The 13,561-nt window shown below is 39.6% G+C and overlaps 1 protein-coding gene across 1 annotated transcript in view; it reads right to left on the bottom strand.

The window, feature by feature from the left end:
* The window catches only part of Vps50 (VPS50 subunit of EARP/GARPII complex), a 106,618-nt gene that overhangs the window by 85,032 nt on the left and 8,025 nt on the right, over positions 1 to 13,561 (bottom strand). Inside the window, exons 2-4 of the mRNA XM_050130583.1 lie at positions 12,067 to 12,135; positions 1,742 to 1,864; positions 413 to 484 (exon numbers count right to left, since the gene is read on the bottom strand). Of these exons, the coding sequence (XP_049986540.1) occupies positions 413 to 484; positions 1,742 to 1,864; positions 12,067 to 12,135 (264 nt within the window). The remainder of the gene's footprint in view (positions 1 to 412; positions 485 to 1,741; positions 1,865 to 12,066; positions 12,136 to 13,561) is intronic.

The following is a 13,561-nucleotide window of genomic DNA, read 5'->3' as shown; positions in this document are numbered from 1 at the left end:
GCTAAGCAAGCTGCCCACTGTCATACAGAAACAACTATGACTTTCTGATTGGTTCTGCCTTCTCTTTAGATATATTTTAACGGTGAGCCTTTTACTTTTGAGATTTAAAAACATTCCACTACAAAATCCTGGGTAGGGAAGTCATATACGCAAGGCAGGCATCTCCAGGTGCTTACAAGACTGAAGTAAACTCTAAAAGCTCTGATTACATCCAGGAACCAGAGACAGTGCCTCAGTCTCTATAAGGACACATATCAAGGCAACAGCAAGGAAAGTATAGCAACATAAAACAATACAAATATATCACATAAATCATGATACACAACAGGATGTGTATATATTAATGTACAGTATCTCTGTAAATATTATATTTTCATGTATAATTTCATCAAAAAGAAATCCTTCTACTTACTGCAGCTTGTTGTTGCTTTAATTTATCTCTGTATTCCTCCAATTCTTGCAGATTGAGAACAGGAGGAAGCTTCTATAGCAAAAAAGAAAAAAAAATATTTATATGTGTGTGTGTCATATATACGTGTGTATGTGTGTGTGTGTGTGTGTGAATAAATGAAGAATAAAAACTAAACCATTAAATTTAGTTTCATTTCCCACAACACATTTTTCAAATTTATTTATTATGTATATAGTGTTCTGGGCACGGGATCTCAGATCTCATGTGGTTGCTGGGAATTGAACTCAGGACCTCCAGAACAGCAGTCAGTTCTCTTAATCTCTGAGCCACCCCTCCAGACCTCCCAGAACACTTCTAAGTGGAGAATACAAACCATACATACAACAGTGACACGTCCCACTCTCCTTCAATGTTTCTGTACAACCTCCCTTGCTTAGCTCCAGTCTCAGAAGTCTATGGACCTGTTTACACAATCCCTCTCTGGTGTAGCTTTGCTACACCCACTGCTGCTACTCTTCCTCCAGGAAGCCATTCTCCACCTGGCCTCTCAAAAGGGAAGGTTTACCAATGATTTGGGTCAGGAGAAATTAAGAATCTGATGTTGATCTCCCACTCTACCTGCTATCTCAATTATAAGAGATCTCATCATGGACTTTTCCCTCCGGATCTTATGAATAAACAGAATACTATAATGACAGCACTCTAAATTAAGTCAGCACAGAGAAGCAGCAAATTGTGTATACTGGGAAACGGATTCCAAGTTTAAATGCATTTTGCTCTTCTGAGTTTCCTTATGGAGTCCCCATAAGTTTATACTGTCAGCATTCAGACAATTTGTACAGAAGATTTTTTAGCACAATACACAGAGTCAGTGTTCTAAGCAAGCTAGAGTTGTATGCTTGGAATCCTGGCTACCCAGGAGGCTGAAGTCAGAGGGTCACTTAAACCTAGGAGTTGAAGCCAGTACACAAGTCAGGCCCTGTGTACAAACAAAAAGTCCTACATAGCTTTTCTAAGCATGTAAGTTTTAAACAATTAAATTTTAAATTTTATTTTGGTTCGTATTTCCTGAACATGTTTAGGTAATGTGGAAATCTGATGAGAAGCAGTAGCAATTAACACCCGAAGCACAGACAAGCTTCCCTAGCCAGCACTATCAGGCTGCACGACACTGGCTGACCGTTCATGAAAAGTTCATATTGTGATAATCACAGACCTATTGGTGTTATTAAATGTATGAGTTCCCTCCAAACTTCAGGTCTCACAAATTCATTCATATGTACTGAGAAAATAAGCTTTAGATGTGTTTTAATCAAAATCTCTTTTTACCTCCAGCTCATATTTAACAATATCAAATGGGTCCGCAGAAAAATAGACTTGCTCGATACTATTAATTAGCTCTTGTTCAACTTGAGGGTCACTCGGCTGTTCTCGAAGCTCCCTGAATTCCTCCTTTAAAAAAAAAAAAGTCATAATTATAGTATGTGTAACTGTTAAAATCCCATCTACACAGAAACAAATGGCCTGTGTCTTCAGTCATGCACCTTCTGAGAGCCATTCTGACCGAGGACACAAGCTAATTAGAAACCAGAAAAGTAGGAAATAGCCAAACACTAAAACACTGCTTTTCTATTGAAGGGAGGAAAAAAAGAATTCAGATTGTATTCTGCAGTGTTTGAATACCAGAAAGGAGAAAGGAAATGCAAGCAACTCCCTGAACCTGTCATGGACACACACCACAGACTCACGTTTCACCGTCAGTAATACTCTGCAATCTGTCTGAGCACGCATAACAAAACACCATCTCAGCGACATCTGGGGCTCAGCCAGCACTTTGCAAGTCCAGCAGCAGGCATCCAAGTCTGCTAGGAGGGGGAGGGAGGGCAGCTGCACTTGTGAGGTGGTAGAGGATGGGAACTATAATGCACTTAGGACCCTCAGCAGCGCGGCGGTGCTCACATCCCCTATGGAGGACAGGCCGTTTCCATTCATCCAATGCAGACGTAGTGAGAGGGATGAAATGAGGAAAGGGAACTCAGAATCCTCTGACAAACCTCCCTCCCTTAAAAGGACACACACAGGGGGAAGGGGCTTGGTGGTCCTGCTTCTACTGGTATACCAGACTTTGTTGACTCCCCAAGGGAGGCCTTACCTCCTCTGAGGAATGGATGAGGGATAGGATAGGGAATGGGGGAGAAAGGGAAAAAGGAGGAACTGGGTCTAGAATGTAAAATTAAAATAATTTTTTTTAAAAAAGGACACTGGCATCTAAAATAAAAACCTCAAGAAGGTGTCGTTGTCAAAGTACCACAAATAAATACAGTTGGTACTATTCAAAAAGAAATATTGCACATTACAAAATCAGAAATATTAGAAACTACCATTTGTAGCTAAGCCAGAAATGCAAATACATGCAGTGATCAACGGTATCCTCTTCTGGATTTGACTGGCACCAGCCCTAACACCGTGCTGATGCTCTCCAGCATCAGCACCAGGGAGACTGACCTGAGGCCAAGGACTCTCCGGCTTTAGCTGCATCTCTACAACCTTGGAAATTTGATTTAGCCTCTTCAAACTTATGATTATAATTTTTCATCTGTTTTAAAGTTATTAAAATTGCCAAAGGGAAAATGTGATTTCATTTAAAAATATCTCAGAAATGTACATTTCAAAATGTGATGAATTCATAAGAACAGTACAATCTGTATAAACACAAAGGCCAGCTGCTACTCCTTCCCAGAGATCTACTCAATCAACATCAGAGAACACGAAGAACTAACGTGGAGTACTTCATACTTTAATAAGACAATCCTAAATGAAGGGCAGGGATGAAACCTAGCAAGGCAGGAAAAGATACAGAGCATACAATGGAGGACTCCACCCAAACCAAATGCCCTGATACACCACTCTAGCCCAGTACAATAGCCCTCCTTGCAGTGAGCTCTGTGGGAAACACGCACCTGAGCTCAAACTGCTCAGGCAGCTGCTGCATGTGCAGTCTGTCAGGCTTGGCTTCCCCCAGCCAGCCCCTAAAAGCTGCCCCAGCATCAGGCTGCTGCTTAGGCAGACCCCACACTTAGACTGCACCCGCCCCTTACTCCCTATCATTGTGCTCTGCAGTGCCAGAACTCACAGCACTCGGTAATCACAGATCAGTCAATTGTGTTCAAAAGGAATAGGAAACAAAAACAGTCTGGGCAGGCAACATAATGCTTCTATTAGTAAGAACAACAAAAATATTAGACGAGTTGAGAGTATTTGATGTATACAAATGGGAATAATAAACAGAAGAAGCTATATTTCATATTGTAATGTAACTAATGCATAATTTTGCTAGAATTAAAAACTCATTCTCTAGCCTTGAAGATATATAAAAATATGCAATTCTTTATCTAGAACAGAATCTGACAAGGTAATTTAACAAATGAACAAAATATTTCTACAAAAAAAATTTAAGGCAAACTTGGGGAAAAAATAGAACCAAATAAAATTCTTCAAAATATGTTAAGAAAAAGGGCTACAAAAATGAAATAGTTAAACTAAGTTTAGAATTAAATAGTTCAGTCTTATCAGCTGTTATATTATTAATGAAGTGTTTAAAGGATTTATTTTATAGTAAGTGTTCCGGTTTATAGTATATGATGAAATGAGTATTAAAATTAATGTGGTGTAAATGCTGTCTAAAATATGAAAATCCAAAACTAACCTGTCAACAAGGCTATGAAATGCAGCAACACTTAACTGCTAATCACTGAAAACAGAGAAAATGTACATCAGTGTACCTCAGAACTAAAGCCGCAAAGAAACAACTGAAGTCATGGATTTAACTGCACACAGAGGAGACGAAGGGAGAGGAGGCAGAAGAGCAAATCAAATCGCCCCACACTGCCATCAGGAGCTTGCTAGCCTGCTTCACAAGCTCTACTGCTTTCCCTTGCTCGGTCGGTGGAGCTACATGAACAACATGGAAAACTCTCCAAATGACAGCATCCAGAGACTAGTGAAATTCAGCATCACCCTCAACAGTTAAACAGCAAGGCAAGGCGGACAAGAGGGAAGGAAAGAGACAAAGGCACCAAGGCATAAGTGCTCTCAACCTGGCAGAAAAAAGAGGCGTTTTCAGAGGACGGAGGAACAGAGAGAAATGCAAGCTTAAACCAAGGAACGAAACAAAATGCAATTCTGAAATTATGCCGCATGACCAAGCAATAAAGAGCCTTGATTTAAAAAAAAAAAAAAAAAGGCACACTCACCAGGAAGTAAAACATACATGTACATGCATTGGAATTCTGTTTTCCTCTAGTTAAAATAAATAACATATGCCATTGTGTTCCACACTGTATCCACAATAAGCATAAATGTTCCATATTTTATTAACAGAATACAGCAAGCAGGATTATTTTAGCAGACTGTCAGGAAACAGTTACTTCATGTTTTAGAGCTGCATCCCCAGCAGCCTCACACAGCTTGAATACATTACCACCCAAGCTGCTCTTCCACTTTATTATCTGAGGTAGATAAAGCTGCGTGAGCTAACACATGAAATGCACATATGAATGTAAGTTTATGAAAAATGATCGTAACAGGTATTTCAGGCAATACCTCTGCTTTAGCCAGCCTACTTCTTATCTCACTCAACATAAAAACAAAAGGTTTTATGGGGATTCAAATACATAAACGATTTAAGGCCTCGAAAGATGTTATGAAAACATTTCCAGGATATTTATGGTTTCTAAGGAACAAATCGATCACTTTACAAAGCAATTTCATACTAAGGATTCATTTCTTAAGAAAATGAATCTGTGCTTACAAAAAAACTATAAATTTTGCATTCAGCTACTACTTTTAAATTATCCAAAACGCCATACTAATTGAGCCAAAGTGAATCCAACGGTAACTAGATGTAACTACATAACACCCCTCACAGCTAAAGTAAACACACAAGGGCTAAAAGCCTAGCAGTCAGTTTGAGGTTTTTATTCTAACAAATTACATAATTATGTCACGGAAATTGACATAAAACTCTTCAGTTTATAGGTCAGGATCAAAACTGCAAAAAAAATTAACAGAATAAATACTGGACCCTCAACTCCCTTTTTATTACGCCGCAGTTTACATATGTTTGATTATCTCCCTGGACGGCAGAGAGACTAGAGATAGACAGGAAGAGAGATGGGGAGAGGGAGAGAGACTGTGTGTGGAACATGCACAGTGGGGAGAAGAGATTTTGTTCTTGTAAAATGCTGTTTGTCTCCCTGTCTTGCTCTCCTCTTCTTATCTGATAGCATTCTTTCACCAGCCAAGACAGCAACACAAAAAATGGCCTTCTTTTATAATTGCTGTAGCCAGAAGCTACAATCCCATAAAGCTAACACTGTGTTAAACCTCGAACTGAAAGCAAAAAATAAATATAGTTACCAAAATCTATACACAGAGAATAGGAAGAAAAAATACGATTTTCAATATTCGATCAGTATTATTAAAGTCATAAATCACTGAATAGATAGAGGTTTGATCTACTTCCAATGAAACAATTCAAAACCTACTTTCAGATCTCAGATACCCTAAAACCATGTACCACATAAGATTATAATGAACTGCAAGACGTCTGATTACAGAGGGAAATGGCACAATTTCTTATATTCCTACTAGGACAACGGTAATAATCTATCAAATGTAGTGGCTTCCTCGGTTTGTTTCTGTGCTTTAAAGCAGGCTTTTAAAGCCTGTTTTCTCCGGGTTCTCAGCGCCATCTAGTGGAGTGCTGATTACATTACAATTTAAAAGGAGGGCTCACCTAAGTAATTCATGAACATTTGTACAAGGCTGCTAATATAAGACTGTTTTATCCAGACTTACAATAAAATCAGGTAACTAAAGAATTTTAATCATTTTATATGAATATTAAGCAATGAATAAAAATTATTTTAACTATACAAATGTATTGCATTTGACAGTTTAAAAAAAATCACAAAAATGAGACATCATTATACAATCATACAATTTTTTATTTGACCCCTTGCCAAACATTTGTACTTATATCTTGTACAGTTAAAATGTCAACCTAATGTCGAGTCGTGGTCGGTGGTAGCGCACACCTTTAATCCCAGAGCTCAGGAGGTAGAGGCTGGTGGATCTCTAATTCAAAACCAGCCTCATCAACAGAGCAAGTTCCAGGACAGCCAGGGCTAAGGAGAAACCCTGTTTTGAAACGGAGGGGAGGGGAGGAGAGGGGAGGAGAGGGGAGGGGAGGAGAGGGGAGGGGAGGGGAGGAAAGACAACCTAAGTCTTTGACTTTATTATATTTCTAGATTTATTGATGAAAACCACTAAAGATAATGACATTGGAAACATAAAAAAATTCCTTTTCTTTCTTTCTTTCTTTTTTTTTTTTTTGGTTTTGGTTTTGGTTTTTCAAAGAAGGGTTTCTCTGTGTAACAGCACTGGCTGTCCTAGAACTCACTCTGTAGACCAGGCTGGTCTTGAACTCACAGAGATCCACCTGCCTCTGTCTCCCAAATGTTGTGATTAAAGGCATTTGCTGCTACTGCCTGGCAGACACATTAAAATTTTTAAGCTATCTTTGAAAATGATTCTCAGCTTCAATGAATATTAAACAGTCTGCCACTACTGAGCTACTAATGCTGGAGAGAAGACACAAGACAGAGAATCAGAGAGAAAATCCAATGTACCTTCCTTGTTTTTCTTTAGTTTTGATGTCTTTCTAGACCCTTCCAAAATAGTAAGATCTGTGCCAAGGAAAGCCATCAGCGCACCCCCAGCCTCAGTCCTTTCCAGACTCCTTCAGCTCCCAGTCCAGGACAATCTTCAGTCCAGGACAATCGTCCCTCAAAGTCAGCACTTCTGCGTTTCTCCACGTCATGTCTGTCGCTCGCCCAACACAGAAGCACCGACACCATCGCCTTTCTGAACCACTCTAGAGGACCCTGCACTCCTCCACCATGCAGATGACATGTCTCAAAACACAATTAATAAACAAAAACAGGAAGAAGGCCCTCATTAGACATCCACAGCTACACTGTTCTTCAGTTCCCCCTCACTGCTCTCCTCTTCCTAGGGACCTGAACCAGCATGAAATCTGTAACTAGTAACCAACAACAGTACGATCCATCCTAATAACCCACTCCTGTGCACAACGTTCTTTATTCTAGTGCCCTCCAATATGTCACAGCTTAAGCTAATCTATTTCTTTCCTGAGTTGAGGGTTCCGTCTTCCAAACTAAAAGATATTATAGTAAAGAAAAAAGGAAGAAAACATTTCCTGCATTGAACTTGTAAACTGAACTGTTCACATTAATATTATGGAATTGAAATCTACAATAGACCAGACTTAGTAGAAATTTATTTTTACTTGCTTATTCAAATTCTCTGTCCAAAGAAAAAACATAATTAAATATACTTTGGGGCTTGGAATGCTAGTGTTAAAAACAAAAAGATATGAGCTCATTCATGAACAGAGGGATTATTTTCAATGTTCTGCCTATATACTGATGAGTGTGAGGAGAGCATTAAGTGGGAAGTATTTAAGTGGTTCTTCACTGCATTTAAATTGCATAAGTAGCATAAAGTATCAATCTGTCCATCTTAACCCACCACCGAGTAGTCTATAACCGGAGTTCTGCGAATGCTTACTCAGTGCAGCTTACTTTAACTTTAATTCCAGCAAAATACTGTATTTTCCAGACAACAGATTACTAAATTCATAATCCAAATTTCAAAATCATCTCTGCAACATATATCACCTCTGTAAAACAACATGAGGGGAACACACTTCAAGTAGAGTACCCAGATGCACTGGGTACTCACCACCTAACCCCCTTCAAGGTTTTTGTGATAATTTACAATCACCTCATTTACGATGTGCCTTCCCTGACATGAATGCACCAAGAGGAAAGCCAAGCATTGCTGAGGAACCTGTCTTTCCACTGTTGTACGCCATCTCCTGTAGTGTGCCTAGCACACAGGCAATGCTCAAAATTGTTACTGAAAATTCCCAGGGAGACTACAATAGAAAACATCAACCTTCAGAATGAAGAATATATATATTCACTCTGCATTAAAGTTAAAAGAAGTTCAAATGGCCAAAAGACACCTAAGGTCATGCTCAACTTCCTTAGCGATCAGGGAAATGCAAATCAAGACAACTTTAAGATACCATCTTACACCTGTCAGAATGGCTAAAATCAAAAACATCAATGATAGCCTTTGCTGGAGAGGTTGTGGAGAAAGGGGTACACTTATCCATTGCTGGTGGGAATGCAAACTTGTGCAACCACTTTGGAAAGCAGTGTGGAGGTTTCTCAGGAAATTCGGGATCAACCTACCCCTGGACCCAGCAATACCACTCTTGGGAATATACCCAAGAGAGGCCTTATCACACAAAAAAAGTATATGCTCTACTATGTTCATAGCAGCATTGTTTGTAATAGCCAGAACCTGGAAACAACCTAGATGCCCATCAATTGAAGAATGGATAAAGAAAGTATGAAATATATACATATTAGAGTACTACTCAGCAGTAAAAAAAAAACAAGGACTTCTTGAAGTTTGCAGGCAAATGGATGGAAATAGAAAACACTACCCTGAGTGAGGTAAGCCAGACCCAAAAAGAGGAACATGGGATGTACTCACTCATATTTGGTTTCTAGCCATAAATAAAGGACATTGAGCCTATAATTCGTGATCCTAGAGAAGCTAAATAAGAAGGAGAACCCAAAGAAAAACATATAGGCATCCTCCTGAATATTAACCTTCATCAGGCGATGAAAGGAGACAGAGTCAGAGACCCACATTAGAGCACCGGACTGAAATCTCAAGGTCCAAATCAGGAGCAGAAGGAGAGAGAGCACGAGCAAGGAACTCAGGACCGCGAGCGGTGCACCCACACACTGAGACAAGGGGGATGTTCTATCGGGAACTCACCAAGGCCAGCTGGCCTGGGTCTGAAAAAGCCTGGGTTAAAACAGGTCTCGCTGAACATAGTGGACAATGAGGACTACTGAGACCTCAAGAACAATGGCAATGGGGTTTTGATCCTACTGCACGTACTGGCTTTGTGGGAGCCTAGGCAGTTTGGATGCTCACCTTACTAGACCTGGATGGAGGTGGGTGGTCCTTGGACTTCCCACAGGGCAGGGATCCCTGATTGCTCTTTGGGCTGACAAGGGAGGGGGACTTGATTGGGGGAGGGGGAGCAAAATGGGAGGCGGTGGTGGGGAAGAGACAGAAATCTTAAATAAATAAATAAATAAATAAATAAATAAATAAATAAATAAACAAACGAATGAATGAATGAATGAATGAAAAAGAAAAAAAAAGTTAAAGAAAGCCACCCTGAGTACGCAATCACAGAACTTGAGCTCTCTTGGTGATCAAGCTCAGCAGAGGATTCACATCAAAATCAGCCATACCAGAGTACCACCATCCTGAACTGCATGGCTGTTAGGTCAGAGCCACGCAGAGAGAGGGCAGCAGCACTGTGGCTTCCTTGAGATGCTGTCAGCAAGCAGATAATGAACAGGCACGAGGTGCTTGGAAAGCTGTCTTACTCTAAGACCAGCAGCTGCAGCTTACATCAGAGACAGCACTTCCTATTAGCTACTTTACCATCCAGGAACTCCTCAGTATGTGCCAAAGACCAGTGCTTAGATAGGACATTCACCTGAACCATTTTCACTTGCTGATCTTGTGACCCTAGACACTACACTCTGTGCAGGCCGGATATCTCAAAGAAATACAGTAAAGGATCCATAGAAAAACTATGCATAAATCCACTGCCACCACTATTGCAAGAAACATCAGGTCTTAAGGTTTAAAGACAACAGACCATTACTATTAAAAACTCATGTATATTTTAATGTGATTCACTCATCAATCTGATATTGATTCTGAAACATTGAATAGAATCAAATTCAAAGTATGTCCACAACATATAATCATCTTTTTTCTTCATCAAATAAATAAAGACAACTGTTATCAGTTAGGATATATGGTTAGTCCTCACTTCCTGACTGTACCACATCCATTCTAACATATTTTATAATTTTATATACACATATATATGTGCCTAAGTCATTGTCTGAATTATTTCATGCAAAAGGTTTATTAGCATTTTATCATATTGTGACACTATGCCTGTGTCTGAACTCCAAAAAAGGTTAAACAACAAGCGCATTGGTGAAAGTGTGAGAAGGGGATGGGAACCAGCACTGGGTGTGAGAAGCCTCGGATAACTGAACAAGAAACACCCTCTATTAAGGAAGCAGCACAGAAGCTGCCAAGGACGCGAGCTGCTGTGGTGGCGCTGTAAACCGGTCCACCATAACTAACTAGACACTGACCTAGCGTGCAATCCTGAATCAGTTCCTGTGCATTTACCCAAAAGACTCCTGGCAATAGCACGTACACACTTGCACACCAATGTTCACTGCAACAGTAGTCACTACAGCAAAGCTATGGAACTGACAGACGGTTCCAGCAATGAGGAATGGATGAAGAAAATGTGGCTTATGTACATAACAGAATGCTCTTCTGTCATTATGTAATTTACAGAAAAACGGACATAATGATCATATTAAGCAAAATGACTCAGTGCATAGTCTCTCTCATTTACAGTCCAAGACTATAAATAGATAAAATTGGGTGCATACAGATGACATGAAAGCAGAAGTTAAACTATGTGGATAACAAAAAGGGACAACCAAGGAGGGTAGAGCGCAGAGGGAGCAGATAATGGGGTGTGGACAGGAATGTGCTCAAAGTACATTATAAAGGTGTATGAAAATACCCTTACATAAGCCCATATAATAAATTAAAAATATAAAAGAAATTCTAGTAAGAGAACAAAAGCTTCTTGTATTGAGATGCCAGACACAGCAGAGGAGTGTTTTTAATTACGACAGTCAGGGGCTGGAGGTTTCATTCAGTGGTAGATTACTTTCCGAGCAAGCAGGGGACCCTGGGTTCAATAAAAAAAAAAAAAAAAAAATCACACCCATACAATGATCCTCAAATTAAAAAGATTTGCAAGCCTTTATCTGTGGCAGAGCTATGACTGGCAGCAGCTGCGGCAGCAGCAATGCAGACACTGCTGGCAGGGTTAACAATCCTGACAGTCTCCAGGGAAAGAAAGCAGCTAGCTTTCAAGTGGCGTGCATTAAACTTGTAAACTGAAATGGTCACATGAATATTAGGGAATTAGAATCTGAAATATATTAGACTTAGTATAAGTTGGGTTTCACTTATTTATTCAAAATTCTCTGCCCAAAGGAAAAGCATAATTAAATATACTGTGGGCCTCAGGATGCTTAGCATTAAAATGTCAGTTAGGAAATTATTTTGCCTTACATCTTCAAATTATAGCAAAAAGTACAATATACATGTATATATATATGTATATATATTTGCCTTCAAACCAAGAATTTGATATAATAAACCCTAACTTTATTAATTTTGCAGTGTTTACTAGTGACTCATACTGCATCCTCCTTATAATGAAAGCAAAAACATCACCTAGCTTATCCTAGTATCCACCTGCTATGGGAAGCAGAGCTTCAGGAAAGCAATTAGTACCCAGAGGCAGTCAGTCTGCTCTTGGGGAAGTGAAAAGTCACACCACACATGTAGATCAATACCTTTCCAGGGACCCGAAGACTCTCAAAGGCACCGAGATCACTGAGGCTCTCTGGAGGGCTTTTCAGACCCTTTAAAAACAAAACAAAACAAACAAAATGAGACAAACACAATTTAAATGAGATAAAGAACTGTAAAAGGCTAGAACACACCTAGTGGTACAAATACAGAGAACATACACCCTAAGAACAACCATCACTTGACACATACAGCCTGCTATGAAATCAAGTAAGTTTGTGCTTTGAGTATTTTAAAGAGTATCGGCGGCACTGTCAGCACAGAACCAGAAGCCTAACTTAGCCACAACTTTAAAACAAGCAAAAGAAAGGAAACATAACAGAGACTTCTATAAGCACACATTTATTTAAATCATTAACAAATTCACCTTTAAAAAGGACCCAAGCTGTAGGGTTTACAGCTAAAAAGACACTAACCAACTGATCTAGTTCAACCCTTTTAAAAACGTTAATTAAAACATAAGACCTTTGTTAACCTTGACTATTTCTCACAATTAACTAACATTTCACGTTGCCTAAGATAATATGTAAACTCCATGTCTCACTGCTTTTCAGCACTGTGGTACCTTCTATATGCACATTGGTTGAAGGATTCTGAAAGCCTTACCTATATCTAGAAAAACTAGGAAGACAGAAAGAACTCAGCATTTAAATTCCATTTCAAAGACTTATCTTAAAAATATGCTATTTAAAGAAGTGGACAACAGTCTTTAGGAAAAGTAGCTAGTCATTATTTTGAAGAGAGATTTACAACATAGCCACGTTGCCCTTTCGTGCCTCGTAGACCTTTTGGAGTCCTTACACACTAGACTATATGGTGTACTTCTGTCAGCTACTTGAGACTTAAACGTTGTTCTCTGTAAGATGTAGGATGCTTACCTTGCTTGCTAGGAAACAGCACCTGCCACATCTACAGGTTTATAACAGTATTTTCTACCGTTGTACCCAGACTATCCACCCCACTTGTCCTTTTTCCTGTTACCATTCTTCCTCCTGTCTCCAAGAAATAGAAAGCCAACACACTACCAGCTTCAGAAGTATCTCTCCTTAGGACTCTCCCTTAATGACACACAGTACTTCACAGCATAACTATAGACTGTAACCAGTAATATTATCCAGGGAACTTTTAAAGATCCCAAGGCCCTACCCTGAATCTAATGAGTAGGTACTTCTGGATTGAGATCAGAAATTTGTATTTTAACTAGCAACCTCGGGGCCAAGGATTGTAAATGCTTCAGAGACACAGCTAGACATTTTCAAGACAATCTCTGACCAAATCAGTGAAGTTTTAAATACTAAGTGCACACACTTTTTCACATGTTAAGTCTTGGGAAAAAGGAGAAAGCAAATGGTATTTGCTTCTGTTGCCCAATGGCTAGCAAAGTTCCCAAAGAGAGTGCAGACTGGGGTGAGGGGGAACAAACAGATGGGGGAGGGAAAGTGAGGGGGGAGGGAGCAGAAAGGAGGGGGAGGGAGGGGG

Source organism: Alexandromys fortis, unplaced genomic scaffold, assembly GCF_014885135.2.
Source record: "Alexandromys fortis isolate MF-2015 unplaced genomic scaffold, M_Fortis_MF-2015_v1.1 scaffold_322, whole genome shotgun sequence".
NCBI lineage: Eukaryota > Metazoa > Chordata > Mammalia > Rodentia > Cricetidae > Alexandromys > Alexandromys fortis.
This window is presented reverse-complemented; position numbering and strand designations above follow the sequence as displayed.